The 22,933-nt window shown below is 37.8% G+C and overlaps 1 protein-coding gene across 2 annotated transcripts; it reads right to left on the bottom strand.

Moving 5' to 3' along the window:
• Positions 1-3,736: 3,736 nt before the first annotated feature.
• Positions 3,737-21,991, bottom strand: LOC100009821 (U1 small nuclear ribonucleoprotein C-like). 2 transcript variants are annotated; one of them, XM_056793371.1, is made up of 3 exons: positions 21,919-21,991; positions 8,695-8,810; positions 3,737-4,964 (listed from the first exon to the last, which is right to left on the bottom strand). In XM_056793371.1, the coding sequence occupies exon 3, from the start codon at positions 4,416-4,418 to the stop codon at positions 4,002-4,004; it is 417 nt and encodes a 138-aa protein (XP_056649349.1). In that variant the 5' UTR covers positions 4,419-4,964; positions 8,695-8,810; positions 21,919-21,991; the 3' UTR covers positions 3,737-4,001. The 2 variants fall into 2 exon arrangements, with proteins under 2 accessions (XP_056649349.1, XP_007493460.1); XM_007493398.2 differs by lacking the exon at positions 21,919-21,991 and adding an exon at positions 21,027-21,167.
• Between the last annotated feature and the right edge of the window lie 942 nt (positions 21,992-22,933).

The following is a 22,933-nucleotide window of genomic DNA, read 5'->3' as shown; positions in this document are numbered from 1 at the left end:
TTTCTCTAAGAGATCTTGCTACAGGGAATGTATCTCAAGGTGATCAAGGGTAGAAAGAATAAATATGCACTAAATTATTAAATCTAATGTTTTTTGGTGGTAGTAAAGGAGCTAAATTGAGTTATATGAATGCTTTGGAATGTCATATAGTAGTAAATAATGACTATGAAGGCTACAGAGAAGCATGGGAAGACTTTCATGAATGGCTGCAAAGTCAAGCAAACAGAACCAGTGTATGCCATGATTACAACATGGTAAAAAAGGACAAAAATAAAAATAAAACAATACTGTGTAATAGGGACCAAGTGTGGTCCCCCCAAAAAAGTGAGCAAATAAGTTTATGTAATTTATTTCTAAAGATTCACGACTATGGATACAGATCATTTTACATAAAATCAATTGACAATACAGAATTGATACTGTTTTCCCCTTTTTCCTGTTTTATCCTTTGTTATATGGGATGATTATGTGTGTATGTGTGGGTGTGCATGTTGGGAGGATAGTTTGCAAATGGAAGTGACATAAACCAAAAGAAATTAGTGATTTTTTTTAACTAAGGAAAAAAATCCCCAGAGTTTCTGAAGTACTATGCATCAGGCACAGTGGTTAATGCTGGGAATAGAAATATAAGGAAAATAAATCACCTTGCCTTCAAGATGATCACCATCTAATGGAGGAAAACACCACACAAAAATAAACTGAAAAAAATCAAATAAAGTCCCAAAACTGTGAAAAATGGGAAGAAAACCGTGAAGCACCCCTTTCTTAAAACAAACCCTGAAGCCCATGGCCATGCCCTTTTAGCCAGAGGATCCAATAAGTGGGGTGTGGAATACTGAAGACACTACAGTACCAGGTAGATGCAATATTGCAATATGAGATTTTTCAATGACGACTTCTCTGGGGAAGGAAGACATGATGGAGAGATTCCAAAGTAGTATCACTATGACTGAATAATGTCTCGCTTTTATGGATCTATCAGTTGGGAGTCCAGAAAGATTGCTTGGCATACTAAAATAGAAAGCAGAATGCCTCCAATTGAATATCCATCAATAATTGTGAGTACTGCTGATTATCCCTGTGGAAGCATCCATTATTTTGGTAAACACCTCTGAAAAGTATTCTGGATAGATGATTTTTCTTCCAAGATTCAAAGCCTGCCAAGAGAACTTGAACCAAACCAAAATATCAGTTGTTCCTGGGGCACCTCCTGTTGAAAAATTCTGCATCTATACTTTAGACAACAAATACTAGAGAGGATCTTCTCTAGTTTACCAGTTCTAGAGCTGTACAGGACAGGGATGTACCTGAAGTGCTCAAAGATTGTATAGTACAGTATGTGCATCTTCATGATGAGCAGATTAACAACTATATTTCTGCCAAATTAATTTTTGAACCAAAGTTAAAGCAGAGGGCAGTTATCAATGGATACAGGACCAGGACCAGAGATGAGAGGTCCTAGGTTCAAATGGCCTCAGACATTTCCCATGTGACCCAGGGCAAGTCACAACCCTCCCTGCCTAGTCCTTACCGCTCTGCCTTAGAACCATACATAGTTTTGATTATAAGATGGAAAGGGTTAAAAAAAAATTAAATTAAAGCAGCACACTTTTAAGATATTTTCTCCCCCTAAATGACATCAATACTTTTTTCCATGTCTTTTGCTTTTTTTTTAACTCTTATCTGTTGTCTTAGATTACTTTGCCTTTTTTGCAGCATTCAAAACGCTTATTTCTGTATTTGTGCCAACTTTGGGCTATAATGAGGCTTAATTTCATTAAATTCAGCTGGAAGTCTGTGTCTTGTACTTTTATAAAATTGACCTCTAAAGATATAATAGGGTAAGTCTAAAGACCTCTCCCATATAGATATAACATGGACCATCAGTATCATTTTGTCACCCCCATCAGGCTATGCCTCATTCTCATATTTAATTTCATCCACCTGAGCTCTAGAATGAAGGATATTTCCTCATTAATTAAAACAATTTCAATATATCTTTCAAGTAATCAACTAATCTCAGAACCGCCATACTAGTTTATCAAATATTTACCTAATACTGAGGAAACCTTCTGTCTCCATAAACTTCTTATACATTCACATTAAATCCCTCAGTCTTCTGGGTTAAATGTCAATGATACTGAGCATATAATTTGTTAATGAAATAATAAAACAAATACATAATCATTTATGACTTTTCAATGTAACGGTCTCTGCCTGAGTCAACTGAAACTCTCATCCTAGCCGTAGGAGACTTATGTTCAGTTCTGAACATAATCTCAGACTATTTAGTTCTCCCAGGATAACAAATAAAGTCTATTTACAAGAATCCCATTCATTTTTTTTTTCACAAGATAAAGGTTATTGTAGTTTAATTAAGAGGATACCTCCAATTTATTTGTTTTTTTCCAAAAATGACAGGAAAATAATCTCTTCATCTTTTCTTAAGCCATCACTTTTAAGATTTCCTTTCCAAACTTACCTCTCAAAATCCTCTTTATCATTTTCTTCATAAAATAACAGTTGACAGTTCTCCTGAGAAAGAAGTTTCCTTTTACCTTCTTTCTCTCTTCTCCATAGTTTCCTCTCAATTCTTCTCCTCATAGATCAAAGTTAAAGCTCATACTTTTCTTGATACCAAAAGGAAAAAATATCACTAATAATGGTGGTTACATAGACTTTTTGCATATCAGGTCTCACAACTGTAGGCATGAATAAGACTTGCTATCTTCACTTTTTTGTTTAAGTTGAGATTAATCATGGTTCTACATACAACTACTATATAGTTCAGGTCCTGATAAATGGAGCTATTACTATACAAGAATTTGAAAATAATAAAGAACAAATCATATCACACTCAGTGTTCTTTTTCCAAAAAACAAAATTATTAAAAAATGTATAGAGTATGTATATCTTTCTTTAATACTACAACAGGCAATGCTTTTATTTTTATAAGACCCAATACAAATACAAGAAACATTTCTGCCTCACTCTTCCTTTTAAAATTGTCTCTTCTTTGACAGGAATTGGGAAGTCTTCTTACATATTTAGAAACCAACCCTAGGGCAGTTTAAAAAAAAAAGCAAAACCCTTGGCAAGCTAACAATAATCAAGATAGAATGCTAAAAATTAATAGGCCCCCTAAAAAGAGAAATGCAAATTAAATCTCCAAAGCTTCACCTTACACATATGATTAAGAAAAATGACAAATGATGAAAATGGTCAGTGTTGGAGAGACTGTGGAAAGATAGACACACTAAAGCAATTTTGGTGGAGCTGTGTATAACAGTTCTGAAAAATGATTTGGAATTATTGTAAAAAGTCACTAAAACACACATAAATTCACCAATATCTCAATTGGCATATAACCCAAGGATGATGAAAATAAAGGGGAAAGGTCCCATCTACAAAAAGTAATGATAGCAGCACCTTCTGCAGTATACAGGCAGTACTTATCAACTGAGAAACATCAAACAACATATGGGATATGGAAGCAAGGGAATTATGCTATAAGAAATGAATATGAATTAGAGAAAGTTGAATAAGGCTTGTATGTACTAGTGGTACAGGAAAAGTAAACAGAACAACTTGCACTACAATCAGAACACGAAGGAACATAACATCACTAAACTTCAAAGCTCTGATCAATGCATTATGCAACAGCAACACCAGAGGACTAAAGGATGTTCCCTTTGGCGGAAAAGTGTTAAACTATAGGTGCAAAAAAAGGGGATAATTTTTAGACATGTCCAATATATATTTATTTATTCTTCACTGTGCTTATTTATCAGAGGGGAGGCATATACTGAAGGGCAGAGGAAGGGGGATCACTGGAAAGTGACAGTGATATAAAAGAATGTCTATGTTTGAAAAGGGAAAGGGGGAAAAGAAAAGAAAAACAAAAAACACAAATATGTCTGAAGCCAAGCACCATGCTCTTCTGGTGAAATAGAACAAAGATCTGAAATCTGAGAAATGAGCTTCCTTCCATTCCCTCCTTTTTATCTGTCTGGCCTGGGCATCACTGGGCGAGTGGGCACCATCATGGGATGAGGAAGGGGTCTCATCATCGGGGGGCCCGGCATCATAGGCATGTGGCCGCCCATGGGCATCCTCATGCCAGGAGGAGGCCCCACAGGCATCATCCCTGGAGGGGGGGGTCCCATCATGCTAGGGTGAGGAGGTGGGATCATGGGCCCTCCTAGGGGAGGAGCAGAGAACAGATTGGGGGGGATTCTTCCTTGCTGAAACGCCGTGGTTGTTTTATCAATCAGGCTTTGGGCTTGCTCCTCCATCCATTTTTGATAATAGTCTCTCACATTCTCTTTGTGCTTCCTTCCACTGCAGTGGGTCTTCCTCACGGATGGAGAGTCGTGAGTGAGGTACGTGTCGCAGTAATCGCAGTAAAACTTGGGCATGGTGCTCCGCAGGGCCTTACTCTGTCCCGGGTATCTTCAGCATAGACGGCCTGGGGTCCTCACACTCTTCCACATGGAAGGCCAACTTCAGGATGCGCTCGTCTAAGAAGAAACGGGACCGGCTCTTTGGACCGACGACCGGGCGGCAGGAATCCCAAAGGATGGACTTGGGCCCAGCCACAGGAAATGGGGAGGACCGCACACCGCCGCCAACTGCTTCAGGCGCCTGGTTGAACGAGAAGGAGCGAGAGGGAGGGACAGAGGGAAAGTAGGAGGGAGGGAGGGACAGAGGGAGGGAGAAAACGGCAGAAACCGAGAGAGAACGAGCGACCAACCGCACTCAGCTCGCTCTGGGTGGGGGCCGCAGAGCTGAGGGACTTCAGTTCGCTTCGAGCTTACTGCGCAAGTCCGTGAATATACGTCTCAAGATGATGCTGGGCAATTAGCCCACCCATTAACTTTGACTGTACCTCATTCACCGAGGCTGTCAGTGTGAGGAAGCTAGGGGAAATGCTTCCATCAGAAGGGCTGACCAAACTCAGTTTCCTGATGTGAAACATATGCAAAATGAATATACATGTATATACATACATACATATAGAGACAGAGAAAAAGAGAAAGGGAGGGAGAGGCAGAGAGAGGGGGGAGAGAGAGAAAGAGAGGGGGTAGAGAGAGGGAGAGGGAGAGAGAGAGAGAGGAGGGAGGGGGGGAGAGAGAGAGGAGGGAGGGAGGGAGAGAGAGAGAGGAGGGAGGGAGGAAGAGAGGGAGAGAGAGAGAGGAGGGAGGGAGTGAGAGAGGGAGGGAGGGAGGAAGAAAGGGAGGGAGAGAGAGAGAGGGAGGGAGGGAGGAAGAGAGGGAGAGAGAGAAAGAGAGAGAGAGAGAGAGAGGGAGAGGGAGGAAGAGAGGGAGAAAGAGAAAGAGAGAGAGACAGAGGGAGAGGAGAGAGAGAGAGAGAGAGAGAGAGAGAGAGAGAGAGAGAGAGAGAGAGGGAGTGAGAGAGGGAGAGGGAGGAAAAGAGAGAGGGAGGGAGAGGGGGGAGAGAGAGAGGGAGAGGGAGGAAGAGAGAGGGAGAGAGACAGAGAGAGAGACAGAGGGAGAGGAGAGAGAGAGACAGAGGGAGAGGAGAGAGAGAGAGAGAGAGAGAGAGAGAGAGAGAGAGAGAGAGAGAGAGAGAGAGAGAGAGGGAGGGAGAGAGGGAGAGGGAGGAAAAGAGAGAGGGAGGGAGAGGGAGAGGGGGGAGAGAGAGAGGGAGAGGGAGGGAGAGAGAGAGGAGGGAGGGAGTGAGAGAGAGAGGAGGGAGGGAGGGAGAGAGAGAGGAGGGAGGGAGTGAGAGAGAGAGGAGGGAGGGAGTGAGAGAGGGAGAGGGAGGAAGAGAGAGGGAGAGAGAGAGAGAGAGGGAGGGAGAGAGAGGGGGGAGGGAGAGAGAGAGAGGGAGGGAGGAAGAGGGAGAGGGGGAGAGGGAGAGAGAGAGAGAGGGTTTTGTTTAGATTATAATAAAGACTTTAAAGAGATATTTTTTTTTTTACTCTTGGTTGAAATGTAAAACTTATTCAGGATTTACCCTTCCCTCTTTATATATGACCTTTAAAATAGAAAAAAGGATGGGGTCAGGGAGATAGAAAGGGGGTTGTTTGCTCCAAAAATGAGGTTGATCATTTTTGTGCTCAGAACTGAATGTTATAGCTGCTACTGAGGCTGGCTGGGTCAATCTTGACTGGGGTAGAGAGACCACATTACAGAATCCAGTGAAGGAAAAAGGGGGAAAAAAGGTCTGGAGTTTCAAATACTCATGCATATTTTCAAGGGAAAGTGAAACAATGCAGATGTAAGCTTTTTGTTATATAAAGGAAATAAGAGGATTGTTTAGGTTTCTTGTTATTTCCTGAAATTTAGAGAGGTGAAATAAGCTACCACTACCATAGTGCAGGACAACCAACACAACATGTTTCATGAGCTTCATTCACAAAACACAGGATCAGGCAGCTAGATGAATCTTCTTGTTCTTGTTATTCAGTCATTTTTTGGTATTGTTCAATTCTTTGTGACCCTATTTGGGGTTGTCCTGACAAATATCTTGGAGTGATTTGTCATTTCCTTCTCCAGCATATTTTATAGATAAGGAAACTGAGGCAAACAAGGATTAAATGACTTTTGTCTGAGGTCAGATTTTAACTCATGAAGATGGGTTTTGCCTGAGTCCAGGCCTGGCACTCTATCTGCTATGCTACTTATAGGGTATTAATATAATCCCTTCATTTTACAGAGGAGGACAATGATGTTCCTAATAGTCAAGTGACTTTTCCAAGGTCACATAGATAGCAAGGGGGGTAAATTTGAAAACAGGACTTCTGACTTTTCAAGTCCTTCATACTATATCACACTGCCTCTACCTTTTAGAAAGATCCTACAGTATGGATTACTTCAAAAAAATATGGTACTCTCAGTTTCTGGCAGAGGAAGAGAGAAAGACCAGAAAAATTATCTATCACACAAAATACTGTATTACTATTAATCCAATAACCTTTTTTATTTTTAAACCCTTATCAGTATTTATCAATACCATGTATTGGCTCCACGGCAGAAGAATGGTAAGGGCTAGGCAATGGGGGTTAAGTGACTTGCCCAGGGTCACACAGCTGGGAAGTGTCTGAGGCCAGATTTGAACCTAGGACCTCCCATCTCTAGGCCTGCCCATAAACCTTTAAAGGTAAACAATGATTCAAAAAAATTCTGAGAAAATTGGGAAATAGTATGGCAGAAAGTAAGTATAGACCAATATCTCACACCCTATATCAAGATAAGGTCAAAATGGATATATGATTTAGATATAAAGAGTGATACTATAATCAAATGTGGAGATCACAGAATACTTTACCTGGTAGATCTTTGGAGAAAGGAAGAATTTGTTATCAAACAAGAGAGTATTATAAGATATAAAATTATTAATTTTGAACATATTCATTTTAAAAGCTTTTATACAAACAAAAAAAAATCTAACCAAGAGTAGAAGGGAAACAACAAACTGGGGGAGCAAAAATTTATAACAAATGTCTCTGATAAAGGTCTAACTTCTCAAATTTATAAAGAACTAAGTCAAATTTATAGGAATGCAAACCATTCTCCAATTGACAAATGGTTAAAAGATACAATAAGCAAATTTCAGATGAAGAAATCAGAGCCATCAATAATCATATGAAAAAATGTTGTCACTCTTGATTAGAGAAATGCAAATTAGAACAACACTGAGGTTCCACTTTACACCTATCAGATTGGACAATATGGCAGTAAAACAAAGTGGTAAATATTGTTGGGGATGTGGCAAAATTGGGACACTAATGTATTGGTGTAGTTGTGAACTGATCCAATCATTCTAGAGGGCAATTTGGAACTATATCCAAAGGGCTATAAACCTATGTATACCCTTTGATCCAGTAATACTACTATTGGGTCTATATCCCAAAGAGCTAATAAAAAGGAGAAAGGACTTGTACAAAAATATTTATAGTTGCTTTTTTTTTTTGTCATGATAAGGAATTGGAAATTGAGGGGATGTCCATCAATTGGGGAATGGCTAAACAAATTGTGGTACATGTTGGTGATGGAATACTATTGTGCTATAAGAAATGATAAGCAAGATCATTGCAGAAAAAGCTGGAAAAATCTGCTGGAACTGACACAGAGTGAAATAAGCAATACCGGAAATACATTGTACACGATAACAGCAATATCAGATGATGATTATCTGTGAAAACTTGGATATTCTCTGCAATGCAATGATCTGGGACAATCCTGAAAGACTTAGTGGGAATGCTCTCCATCTCCAGAGAAAGAACTGTTGGAGTCATCTTTCCCATCAGTGTATTTATGGTTTTATTTTGGGATTTTGCTTATGTATGAGTGTGTGTTTTATAATTTTAAAAAATGGAAAAAAAATTTAACGAGTTGGACCTGACTAAAAAAATGACACAACTTTTGTTTTTTTTAAAACTATGGAGCATGGGTGGTTGGACAAGATCACTGTTTCCCAAACCATACTCAATTTTGGCTTGGAAATTATCTACATTTCCTCCTGTAAATTGCTGAAGCCTCTCCAACTTCCTCTTAGCAGCTCAGTGTCTCAGAAGCTGGCAAACTGGAAAAAGCAAAAAGCCTAAGGAGAGTATGGTAAAAAGTAAGGGGAAGAAGAAAAATGTCAGTATTTTAATGTGATAGGATTTAAGCAGTAAGGACTGAAAGCAGTAAAACCTTTAAAGATAGATAAAATTTTGCCTCCGACCTGTAGTTGGGAAATTCAGGATGGTCTCCGAGGTCTCTTCTCCTCTAATGCTGTACTGTTCAATTATTTATGGACGTCTTCTTTCGACTTGAAAGTCTCTCTCTTTTGAAGGCACACTTAAAACCAGGAAAAGAAGAAAGGTTCAACTGATAAATAATGGCTTGTCTCAGCCTAATACTCTCTCTTCTCCAATGTTGCCCGCATTATGATTTCTCACCGCCCACATTTCTAATTTGGAATTCCAGTGCAGTAACTATGACCCTGACTTCCAGCTGCTCCATTTGTTCTATTTGTCTTGTGTTTACTTAAGAAGTTAAAGAAAATTGCTTTCTATATCCTAGTACCCCCTGCCACTGAATATTAAAAACATAAGAAAGATAGAGAGACTAATTAAGCACATTCCATTTCAATCCTGTGGCTTCTGCTGTCATTTGCAGGCAATAGAGCCCTGCCTTTTCTCCCCTAGTTTATGCTGACAGCAGAACTCTAAACACAGCCTGGTGATTAGTCTCATTATAGCTATTATTCTAGCTCCAACCACCTCAATACAAGCAGAGTGAAGTTATGTTAATCATCAGAATTCACACCTACAATCAGGTAACCAATGCTCTGTTAAGTGAAATGAACAGCAGAAGATCAGACAGACAGACAGACAGACCAACTGACAGACAGAAAGAAACAGAGAGCCAGAGAGGATGGAGAGAGCAGACTTAGATCTTGCCTTCTGTACATCCCTTTTAGTTTTCTTTTTGTTTCTTTTGGCTTCCTCAGATCTCAAAATTGAAAAATGAAAGCATTGCTTTGGTATAATTTTCTGCCACCCCCTCTTTGGATACATTGTTTACTTTGCTATGCAATTGAAGATAAATGTCTCATTTCTCTTTCAAAAGTGGATTCTGCCTCACATTTATACCTGTTTCCCAGTTATCCAAACAACCAGGAAGTGTCTTTTTTGTCTCCCTTATGTATTTCCCTGCTCAAAACAGACTCCAACAATGGGAGCCAATATCCACCAGGGTTCTCTGTCTCCCACAGGAATTTATTTTCCCTAAAAGGTGACAAAGTTGTCCCCCGGGGCTGATCTCTGGTCTGCCTAGACACAGCTTTCTGGTTAGCTTGTTGTCTTTCATTTTGAAGAAGACCAATGACATCAATGAGTGATGTCTTGACTCATGCATGATTTGGATTTAAGTTATGCTGATTTGCACAAAGTTTTCGGCCTCACTTTCTCCTCCAGAGTCATCCAAGTCCAGTGGCAAGATGAAGTAGCTCAAGTACAAATGAAACATATTGGCCAAGCCGAAATAAAATTGATCTGTGCATGCATCTGGTGGTGAAAGAAAAGTCTGATGAGGTAAAGAACAATATTGAATAGGAACCTGGAATGTAAGTGCTAGGAACTAAGTTAAGCTAGATGTGGTCAGACAAAAGATAGAGAAATTAAACATAATCATCTGGGATGTCAGAGAACATAAATGGATTGGAATGGGTGAATTTACCTCAGATGATCAATACATATACACGAATCCCTTAGAAAAAAATAGAATAACCCTCATTGTTAGTGAAATGGTGAGAAAAGCAATACTGGGGTATAATCTCAAAAATGTAAAATAATATCTTTTTGAATCCAAGGCAAACTGTTCAATAGCACAGTAAAGCAAATATCTGCTCCAACTTCTGATGTGATAAAGCCAATGATGATCATTTCTATAAAGACTTAGGACACTTTCTAGAAATAACATACACACACAAGCACTGCATTCATCAAAGGGGATAGGAATACAAATAGAAATGAAAAAATAATTGGAATAACAGGCAAGTGTGTGGCCTTAGAGTACAAAATGAAGCAGAGACTCACAGAGTTTTGTCAAGATAACTCTCTGATCCTAGAAAATACTCTTTTTCAACAACTCAAAAAGTGACCCTACATATGGACATCACCAGATGGTCAACACAGAAATCAGATTAATTGCTTTGCAGCCAAAGGTGGAGAAATTCTGTAGTCAAAATTCAAAGGAGGCCTGGCACTTACTGTGGCTCAGATAATGAGCTTCTTATTAAATTCAGATTTAAACTGAAGAAAGGGAAAACTAAAAGCCTGCATAGATATGATCTAAATTACATCTCTTATGAATATGAAGTAGAAGTGATTAATTGAGTTAAGGGATTGGATGTAGTAGACTGAGTGCCCAAAGAACTGTAGACAGAGATTTACTGTATTGTACAAGAGGCAGCAACAGCAACAACAACAAAAACATTCCAAAGAAAAAAAAGAAGGAAATAAAATGGCTATTTGATGAAGTCTTACAAATAGGTAAGCCAAGAAGAACAGTGAAAGGGAAAGGAGAAAGGGAAAGATATGCCCAACTGAATTCCAGAGAATAACATGGAGAGATAAGATTTTCTTAAATGAATAGTACAAAGAGAAAGTGAAAAACAATAGAATAGGAAACAAAAGAGAACACAAGAGTTATTGAAGGAATGTTTCATACAAAAATGGGCATATAAAAGACAAAAATGGTAGTGACTTAGTGGAAGTAGAAGAAATTAAGAGGAGGTAGCCAAGGTGACACAGTAACTCCAGAACCAGACCTAGAAATGTGAGGTACTGGATTCAAATTAGACCTCAGACATTTCCTAGCTATGTGACCCTTGGAAAGTCATTTAACCCCCATTGCCTAGCCCTTACCGCTCTTCTACTTTGATTCTAAGATGGAAGGTAAGGGTTTAAAAACAAAACAAAACAAAGAGGTAAGCAGAATACACAGAAAAACACTATACCTGAAAGATTTGTATAGTGTGATTACTGCTCTAGAGTCAGACATCCCGGAAAATGAAATCAAGTGAGCCTTAAGAAGCATTGTTAACCAGGAGCTTAGTGGATGATATAATTCTAGCTGAGCTACTTAAAATCCTGAAAGATGCTGCTGTTAAAGAGCTGCACCCAATGTGCCAGTAAATTTGGAAAGCTCAACAGAGACCACTGTATTGGGAAAGATAGGTTTATGTCCTAGTCCTAAAGAAGGGCAATGCCAAAGAATATTAAATTATGGAGCAATTTTGCTTATTTCACATGCCTGCAAAGTTATGCTTAAGAATCTGCAAAATAGGCTTTAGCAATATATGAATTGAGATTTACCATAAAAGCAGTCTGGTTTTTGAAGAGACAGAAGAACTAGAGACCAAATTGCCATTTGCTGGATTTTGGGGGAAAAAAATGCTTCTTTTTCATTGATTAAACTAACTCAATGGACAAAATGTGGCAAGTCTTCAGTAAGAAGAGAGTACCAGATCATCTTACTTATCTCCTTAGAAACGTATATGCCTGCCACAAAGCAACCATAAGAACCAAATATGGAAAAACTGATTAGTTTAAGATTCAAAAAGGAGTAACCCTAACCCTTATTTATTTAACTTTTACACAAAGTAAATACATCAAGCAAAATGCCAGGCTGGATGAATCAAAAGCTAGAATTAAGGTTGCTAGGAGAAATATTCTTAGATGTGTAGATGAAACTATTCTGAAAGTGAAGAATTAAGAAATCTCTTGATGAAGGTGAAAGAGTATAAAAGCCAGCTAGAAGGTTAACGTTAAAAAAAAAATAAGATTTTGGCAACTAGTCTCATCACTTCCTGGTAAAAATTGTAGGAGAAGAAATGGAAAAAGTATCAGATTTTCTATTCTTGGGCTCAAAGATCACACTGCAGACACCAACTGCAGCCATGAAATTTAAAAGGCACCAGCTCTTTGGAAGGAAAGCTATGGCAAATCTGAACAACATGCTAAACCACAGAGATATCACCTTGCTGAAAAAGGTCTGTATGGTCAATGATATGGTTTTTCCAGTGGCAATGTATAGCTATGAGAAATGGACTATAAGAAATGCTGAACAATGCAGAACTGATACTTGAATTGTGTTGTGGAAGAAGACTTTTAAGAGATTCTTTCTTTTTCCATCTTTGATAGGTTGCCTATAATTTTTTTATGTACTTTGTAGTTTAACTACATATTAAGTATATATATTATCTGGTTGTGTTGCTCAGTTGTTTCATTTGTGTCTTAGTCTTTGTAACCCTGTTTGTGTTTATTTGGCAAGGACACTAAAATGATTTGCTATTTCCTTCTCCAGCTAATTTTACAGATTAAGAACTAAGGCACACAAGATTAAGTGACTTGTCAAGGGACATAGAGCTAGTATCTGAGGCTGGATTCAAAATCAGGAAGATAAGTCTTCTTGAAACTAGGCCCTGTTCTCTATCCACTGTGCCACCTAGTTTCCCCAGTTAATATGATAGACTGTTTCCACCTGGTTGTTGATAGTTTTGATAGAAATGCTAGAGATTTTGTGGATTTATTTGGTATCATGCTACGTTACTGAAGGTATTAAATAGTTCCTTCACAGATTCTTTGGAGATTTTGAAATAAACCACTCTGGTATTTTCAAATAGGGTTAATTCAATCTTTCCTTTCCTAATATTTATAGCTTTATTTTTTTTCTTGCCTTATTGTTGTAACTTTCATTCTTAGAAAAATATCAAATTGTAGAAGAGAAAAATGCAATCTTTGCTTTATCCCTATTTGTACTCGGAATTTTGAAAATATTTATCCATAGAAAATAATACTAGATCTTATATTTATAAATCTTTGATCATATTAGAGAAGAGTTATACTTTTTAAAGTTTTAAACTAAAGGTATGCTTTTTCAAGGAACTTTTCTACAACTATAAAATAATCATAAGCTTTTTGTTGTTTAATTAAATCTGCTTGCTCTTTCCCTAAAGTAGAAATGTTCTTCATTCCCATGTATAAATCAAACTTGGACAAAGTGAATTATTTTCTTGATGTGTGCCTGAATTTTCTTTGTTAATTTAAAATTTTGCAGCAATATTTAAATTTTGGCCAGATGCAGATTGACCATGCTATTTCTTAGCTATCTCCCTGACCCCTAACCCCTACATTAACCTGGAACTATAAACTCCTGCTGTGGGACTCTAGGCTTCTAAATTCCTGATACCTAACCTGCCCCTAGGCTTACTATCCTACTTCCCATTAGGTTATGGCACGCTAGTCTCCAAGTTCTCACCCTAGCCTCCCCCCTGGTCTTGAGACTGCTGAGTATTTACTATTTTTCCTTTCCCATCTAGAGTCTGACATTCTTCTTCTCTTGTATATTGTCTATTGTCATGGAAAGGGGGGATATTAATCCAAAAGGAAAATTTTCTTCATTCAAATTGCTTTTTTGCTTATCTTCTAACTTACCTGCAATAAAGGGGAACATAACTAATTGAGAATTAGTTGTGTAATCTTCCCCTTATATAAATCAAATAGTCATAATAAATAGTTAATAGTTTATTTTATGCAAATGCTTATCATCACTCATATATTTTGATAGAAATTCCTATAATCTATTTTTAAGCACTGACAGTTTACATGCCAAGTTCTCACAAAAGCTTCTCTAAACTGCAGCTATTGATTTTTTTATGGTTTCATGGTGTCACACTGAAAAAAAGAACATGAATTTTATTCCTACAATGAACAATATTCACAATAGATTATAGCACTATAAAATAAGCATGGCTAATTTTTTCAGGGACCTTTTGCCTTCTGTTAACTTTTGAGATGTTCCATGAATAATGAGATTGTCACCTTTACCAGAGTATTTTTAGCAGTTATAAAATACACAGTGAAAACAAGGATCATTAAGCTAGATTTGAGACTCTTATGCATATGTGTCCTTGGTCTGATTCAATGATGAAATGATTATCATAAAATGCTGCCCACTGTTATGTCTTATAAATTCTGGGACATAAACTCTTAGTTAGAATTGGAAGAAACCTTAGAGTACAAGACACCCATTTTATGAACAAAAATACTGAGGAGCAAAAGTTGAAGTAATTTATCAAAAGTCACACAGATAGGTTGACTAGAGTAATTGCAAGAAAAATCTTAATATCTCAATCATAATTTCTTGATTTGAATATGAAGCTGGAGCATGAGGAGATAGTACAGGTAGAAATGTTCAATTTCAAGTCTTTAATGTTCATATTGGGAAAATCATGGAATCTTAGGAACCTTGAATGCCATCTAGCACATGTGACAAGGAAATCACTTTAAAAGACTGATATATATTAATTTAAGGTCGCCAAGGAATTCAGCTATGTAATTCCTAAATGAAAACTTAAGTCAGCAGTCAACCTTTTATGAAGTTTAATTACAAACAGGATGAAGAAAGGTATTAGAGATAGAGAGAGGGAGAGAGAAAGGGGAGAGAAGGGAATAGGGCTTAAATACCCCTTTTGTTTAGGCTGGGCCAAAAGGCCCAAGCCCTTAGATAGCTGGGGCAAAGAAAGGAGATCAGTCCCTATTACTCACGTGACCAAAATGGAGAAACAGTCTCAGGGGCCTCCACCTCCAGCTTCCTTCAGAGCAAGCTTCTCAGAGCACCTCTCCAACCACTCAGAGCCAAAACTCTCCAACCAACCCCCCTCAGTCCTCAGACCCCTCTCTCTTTAAGCAAACCATCCAAGTTCCCTCCCCTCCATTCTCACATCTACCAATCACTGTCCATGTCTTCCCTGTGCCAATGGTGGCTCTAGCTTAACCCAGGACCGCCCAGAGGTCGGTGGCTTTGCACATGTCTGTTGAAGGTCATATTCTCAAATAATTAAATCTTGATCCTTTGCTACAGCCCTTTCTAAATCCTGTTAGGACTGAGTAGGGTGGAGATTGTAATTTCCAAGACCTGGTTCTGTCATTCCAAGTATCTCTATTGTATCAATTCTAAAATCAATCATGACTCAAAGAAATTCCTGTTCTCTGCTTAAGCATAGGTCAAAGCCCTTTCCATTGTTCAGCAAAAGGTTTCTGTCCTAAAGTAATCTTAAGAAGGGAGGAGGAGGAACCTCCCATGCCAATGGGGTTCACATTCCAATAGAGTTCCCACTATCAATAGGAAATTTTTCAAGTATGAAATTTCCCAATGGTGAAATTTCCAACATTTATAAGTCTAAGAAATTTTGAGGTTTACACACAATAAGTTAAAATCTTTCCCATTAGCCATAGTTATAAGATAGCTAACATTTCCTCATTTTCTCCTGATGTTTTTTCAGCTCATTTTCATATGGCAATATCACAAGGCCTTTTACTATACTGCTTATACTTTGAATTTATTCCAAATTATCAGGATGTCTGAAGAAGATACTGCAAATGTGATCTGACGTGGGCAGAGTAGAGCAGGACAATTACTTTCTTATTCCTGGAAGCTATACCTCTTTTAATGTAATCCTTGATTACACTGCCTTTTTTTTTTGGCTGCCATCGTTTGTAATACACTAAAAATTGTAGATTTTTTTCAGATAAACTTACCTGGAAAATACCTCCAGGAGAGATAATTTAAGAATTATTGGAGTACAGGAAAGCCAAAATCAAGAAAACAATTTAGACATCGTCTTTCAAGAGAACATCAAGAAAAACTGCCCTGATATTCTAGAACCAGAGGACAAAACAGAAATGAAAAGAATCCATTGATCACCTCCTGAAAGAGTTTACCAAAAGGGTAACTCCCAGGAATATCATAACCAAATTCCAAATCTCCTGGGTCAAAGAGAAATTATTGCAAGCACCAAAAAGAAGAAATTCAAATGTTGTGGAGCCACAGTCAGTATAATACAAGACTTAGCAGCTTCTACATTAGATGAATGCAGGGCCTGGAATATGCTATTCCAGAGGTCAAAGGAGCTCAAACACAAGATCAAGAGAAGCATAAAAAAAGGAAAGAGAAATCATAACGTTAACCTGTGTACATGTCTATATGGGAAGATGATTCTTGTAATGCCAAAGAACTTTGTCATTATTAGGACAATTGGAAGGATTATACATAGATAGAGTTTGAGAGTATGGGTTGAATATGATGGTGACATGGGTATCGTACCCCCAGAAGCTCAGGCAAACCGTTATCAGGAAAACTCTTTTTCTCCCTTATATCCTCTTGACTCCTAGCCTAAAAAAATCCAAAAACTCTGAGATGATTGCCCTCCTTTGATCCCCCTATAGATTTAAGATGGACAGAGAGATGCACCTCCAGGCTACACCTTGATTCTATCAGGCTACATCTCAGACATCTGTCTGTCCCCTAAAACTAAAGACTCTTTATGAGGGTCATTCCCTATGTCTCCAGGCAGACCCCAGTCAGATGACAACACCTCCCACAGAATGCCTGAGTGGCTACCACTCTAGTGTCACGTCCACACTATGACACAGCATTTATTGTAAGAGTATAAAATCCCCAGAATTGATGGGTTCTGGGAGCAGCCTTCCATCTTGCTGTTCAACCTGTACCATCTTCCTAGCCATTTTTAACATTACTTTCTAAATTAATAAATTTCTCTTGTTATTTTTAAGCTAAGTTTTGGAGTCTTGCATTCTTGCAGAAAGGTATCCTTCTCGAACCCAAGGGGTGCACCTCTTCACCCCCCACAACAATGGGATGATCTAAAAAATAAAAATAAGACATGAGAGAAATGTTTTGGAAGGAAGTAGAAGGGAAAAATAGAATGAAGCAAATCTTTGCACATAAAAGAGGCATGATTGAGTGTTCACAGTGGAGGGGAAGAGGAGAGAGGTAGAGAGGAGAGCATGTGAACCTTACTTTTAGCAGAATTGGCCTAACAAGGGAAGAACATAGACAATAAATTGAAAGCTATCTTACCCTACAGGAAAAGAGGAGGGGATGGGGTTCAGAGAACAGGAATGGGACTGATAGAAAAAGGAGGGCAAATTGGGTGAGGTAGAGGTCAGAAACTAAATAGGAGTAAATAGGATGAAAAGGAATACTCAGTAATCATAATGGTACAATTTTTTTCAAGTCTAATAAAGATCTCATTTCTCAAATACATAAACAAATGAGTTGAATATATAAGAATTTAAGTCATTCCTCAAGTGATAAATGCTCAAAGGATATTAACAGGCAATTCTTAGACAAAGTAATTAAAGCTCTCTATAGTCATGCAAAAAATTCTCTAAGTCATTATTAATTAGAGAAATGAAAATAACTCTTGGGTATCACCCCACATATATCAGATTGGCTATTATGACAGAAAAGGAAAATGACAAAATGTGGAGGGGATGTGGGAAAGCTAGAATATGAATATATTCTTGGGGGGTGGGGTGGAGTTCTGAACTGATTCATTCAGAACAATTTGGAGGGACTATGCCCTAAGGACCCTAAAACAGCACCTACCCTTTGACTCAGGAATACCATTACTAGGGCTATATACCTAAGAAATAAACACACACACACACATCTAAAAGGGAAGGACCTACATGTACAAAAATATTTAAAGCATATCTCTTTAGGGGGACAAAGATTTGGAAAGTAAAGGGATACCCATCAATTGGACAATGACCAAGTAAGTTAAAGTATGTGATTATAACTGAATACTGTTGTGCTATAAGAAATGACAACAAAGAGGAGCTCATAAAAAAAACCTGGAAAGACTAACACAAACTGAAGGAGAGCAAAATAAGCAGAACCATAAGAACATTGTGCATTGCGACAGGAATGCTTTACAATGAATAACTGTGAATAACAGCTACTCTTACCAATACAATAATCCAAAACTATCACAAAAGACTCATAATAAAAAATGCCATCTACCTCCAGAGCAAAAGAACTGAGTCTGAATCTGGATCAAAACAAACTTTTCTCTTTCATATATTTTTTTCTATTTGATTTTCCTTCCACAAAAGGATTAATATGGGAAAATGTCTTACATGATTGCATATGTAAAATCTAAATGAGATTGATTACCATCTTCTTTGAAAAATGCTGGAAACTATTTTTTATGTGTTCATTTTACCTGGTAAAAAAAATAAAGAAAAAAAGAAAAACAAACAGGAATATGAGGGAGTCCAAGGAGGGGGAGAAAAAGGAATAGATTTTTGCAGGTAATTTTATAGATGAGACCTAAAGAGATTCCTAGAGAAACTTGGCCACAGTCATATAAATAACAGAACTAGAATTGGTCCCTGGTCCTCTACCTCCAAATTCATCATGCTTTCCTTTAAACACTACATTTTTGAGAGTAGAATTTTTCTGTATATCCTTTCTTTGTATGAACCTGTGGCCCCCAATACAGTGCTTAAATATTTGTTTGATAGTTGTAAACTGATTATTGGACACAACCACAAAGCTTGCTTTAATTATACTGTGCCAGGTGACCAGAAGAAACTTATTCAAAAGAAGAGAGTTGGCTTCTGAACAACAGCATTTTCTGAGGTTGTACAATTCCAAAAGGTATCATGGACTCATACCTGGGAAAGAACAGAATGCTTAGGTAAAATGATACATTAAGCTTGTGTCTATGGTCCTTTCTGCTCTTTCTAGGAGAGTATTGTAGCTATACGTGTACAGGATGTGTTAATACACACATAGTGCCAACTTGGAAAAAACACAGAACCACGGAAATGGTCAGAAAAACCAAATCTTTAATCAGGTAAGAAACAAGTTCTTAATAATTGGCCACCACACACAGAGTACATTGCTAAAAGCCATGCAGAGTCAAAGCTCTAGGAACAGTGTCTATGGGAGAATTCATTGCCAAAGATGATTTCTCCAAGAGTGGCAGAACTTGGGGTCTTATATATCTTTTGGGGAACAAAGGAAGGGAAGTAAGATTATTAGTTCTAATTACCAAAAGGAAATGATGAGCTCAGGGCTTGATTAACAGGAAAGGGCTAAACTTTGCAATGGATTCAAAAAGATGTTTCCAGCCAGGGAATGGACTGCTTAGGGAGGGAGGGAGTCTCTGATTACAAGGGGAGAAACTCCTAAAACTTGATGTACTAATCTTATCTAAACTGGGATCATTAAGCACATTAAAGTCTATTGTTCAGTTTAGAGATAAAGTCAATCCAGGACTTCCCCCAAGGCAAGTTCCTAAAGTATAGGGGCAAATTTAAGGGTTTCAAAAACCAAGTTGTCACTAGCATCAAATTAAAAGATCCATAGCAATCTTAATTTTGAATTCAGCCTATCTCTGGCATCTGTCTATAAATAAATGCAATCAGTAGCCACCCTATGCTAATGTAAAAGATTATTGTCATAACACTCTGATAAATGATTGTTTTGGCTTCATGTGTTAACATATAACCATTGCTGGGTTTCAACTATATAAAAAAATTCCAACTTAACTGTTGCAGAAATGCTACATAATATTCTGGGTGATATTTTCTAAATAGAAGGCTAAAAAAAAAAGAAATTAAGAGTTTAGCCCTTTGAATGAAATCTTAAAGAATAGGTTACTGGGATCATTGAAAAAGTAAAGCTTGATAAAAACAAAGCTTCCCTTTGAGAAGAAAATATAGGCAAACTCAATATTATTATCATACAATGCAGTAGAGAGAGGGAGACACATTTTTATAGAAAACAGCAGCCCAAAAGGATCAGGGATGTATCAGGAATATTACCATTGCAATGATGAGAACAGAATTTCTGTCCAGTTCAGGGAAGACACAGTGAGAGTCAACAGTAAGAATTTATATTACTCAAAGAAAAACAAGGCAGAAAACTTGGATATCTATCCTCTCCAGAGATCAACTGTCAGAATCCCATAACCTTGTCTGCCAGAGTTCAAGAAATTCTAATACAGACACACTTGAGACACAAGAGAATGATTCAAGAAATCAGAGACAAAGCTATCACTGGCCTTGTGATTCAACGTCTTCACTGCCTATAACCTTTAGCTGTATATTTTGTCTAACACTATAAGCAGATTATTAGAATAGCCTAGTACCCTAGGCTTCCCTCAAGGAGAGCCATAACACAGGGGACCAGGAAAACCCTCCAGGAGATCAGACACAAAGAGCCTTGACACAAAGAGTTAACCTACTTTCCCTCCTTAAAATAACAAATAGCTTAACCACTATATAATTTTGAGTGAGCATTAGAGCACTCACCCTGCATCTTTGCCCTCTCCCCTCATCCCACAGCATGTCAAACTCAAATCCAGAGGCCAATAAACCATATATAAGAACACTTGTGGGTTGCACAATGACTTAGAAAAACCACATTAAAAAAAAAAAAAAAAATATATATATATATATATATAAATACATTAAAATCCGATAGGAATAACATTTTAATTTTGTTCTGGCCACCTTAGTGTTGTAGACTTCAAGCAGCCCCTGGATGTGTGTGTCTTACTTTCCATTTGTTATAGATAGCCAGAAAGGCTGAGAGTGAAAAATATTTGTTTTCAAATCCTTTTAACATTAACTAATTGTGTGACTTTAGGCTACATTAGGGGGGGAGGGGGTACTCCTTAAGACTTACTTATTGTTGTAGATTTATTGTGGTCTGCCTTGACAGAATTCCCACACAGAGAGTGTGCCATGAAATCCCAGATCCTTTCATGTATAAGCAACTTCTGAATGGGCCTTGTTAGGGCTATTAGGGATAGCTTCTGACTGCCTTACCAACAGATCAATAGCCAGGCCTTCCTGACTGTGGCAACACTAATCAGATAAGAGGAGAAAACTTTTTGTTTTTCTTTCTCTGATTAAGTAGGGCAGTTCATTAAAAGTACTGAGCCTCCATTATCTCGCATCACGTGACTGCAATGCTAGCACGGTAATTCTCCTCAACCGTGCCACCCTCAAATTATCTCAACAAAAAAGAGAGAGAGAGAGAGAGAGAGAGGAATAATTATGTGTCAGAGAGAGGGAGAGAAAGTCACTAGAGTAGAATTTTGAAGACAGAAAACAAAAAAAACGCTTCACTGGGTGAAAACAAAAGCTCATTAAATAAGAGCAAAGAACTTAACTACTTAAGCGCTTCCAATCAGCGTCCCTATCCTTCAATTCAATATACACGTCAGATTCATTGAACAGAAACAGCTTCACAGGCTTATGCTTCGGGGTCTGGATGGAGGAAATGAGAGCGGGGGAAATAGCCTCACCTCACAAGAGGAAGGAGAAAGTTTCTACTCGGCCATATTAAGATCTGTAGAGTTTTGTGTGGGTTTGTGTGTGAACGCGCGCCTGTGTGCAATCCCGTGTGTTCTCTAAAGAGAATAAATTAAGGTTGCCTAGCCTCGGAGTTGGTCTTGGCGGCCAGGGAAGGAACCAGTATATGTGAGTAGCAACCATAGGCAAGATATTATGAATGAAATAGAAAGGTATTAAAATCAAATGAGCAATGGAAAAAGTCTTAAGTAAAAATATACCTTCAAGCAGACAGTCTCCAGAAGAAGGCAGGAAGGACGGAAGGCAGACAGGAAGGAAGAACGGAAGAACGGAAGGAAGGAAGGAAGGAAGGAAGGAGGGAGGGAGGGAGATCTGTCAGACTTTAATGAATTTTTCTTATGTAAGCAATATGTATCTTCTTTCACAATATGACAAACATGGAAATATGTATTGTATGATAATACATGTACCACCTATATAATATTACTTTTCATGTTAGGGAGGTGAGGATGGGAGAGACAAAATGTGGATTACAAAAGATCAGAAAATAATTATTAAAAATCGTATTGTCATATAATCAGGAAAAAATATAAAAGGAAGGAAGGGAGGAAAGAAAAAAGAGAGAAGGAAAGAAAAAACTTTAAAGAGAAACTAGATTGCTATGAATAAGTATTCTACTATGGAGAAAAGGAAATCAAAATTCCTTTGTCAAAAAATAATTCTGTGTGCTACACAGAGATCAAGGAATAATATCCAGCAATTTTAAGATTGTTTAGAACAATAAAATTGCTTTTAAAAATGAAGGATGAAACTAATTTTAAAATGAAATCAATGTGAATAAAGGGGGCCAGGGGAGTCTGAATTACAGCAATGGACATTCTCTCCAAAGAAATAGAGGCTCTGGAAGACAAATAATAGAGTTGGAAGACAAAAATGAAGATGTGAAAAAAATATCTGGCTGAAGAACAAAAGATGTTAAAAGAATATATGAATTCCATGTAAATCATAGTGACTAATAAGATACAAAGAGAAAGCTCAAAAGTCATCAGTGGAAAAATTTGGAAAATAAACAAGTCTGAGAAGGGGCAGCTGGGTGGCTCTATGAATTGAGAGCCCAGGTCTAGAGACTGGAGGTCCTAGGTTCAAATGTGGCCTCAGACACTTCTTAGCTGTGTGATCCTGGGCAAGTCACTGTTAACCCCCATTGCCTAGTCCTTAACCACAGTTTTGCCTTGGGAACAATATACAGTATTGATTCTAAGGTGGAAGGTAAGG

This window comes from Monodelphis domestica, chromosome 4 (genome assembly GCF_027887165.1).
Source record: "Monodelphis domestica isolate mMonDom1 chromosome 4, mMonDom1.pri, whole genome shotgun sequence".
Lineage (NCBI taxonomy): Eukaryota > Metazoa > Chordata > Mammalia > Didelphimorphia > Didelphidae > Monodelphis > Monodelphis domestica.
Note: the sequence above shows the minus strand (reverse complement) of the source record. Positions and strands in the feature narration are given on the sequence as shown.

Coding starts and splice junctions, on each gene's coding strand:
- LOC100009821 (XM_056793371.1), bottom strand. CDS start 4,418: ATGCCCAAGTTTTACTGCGATTACTGCGACACGTACCTCACTCACGAC.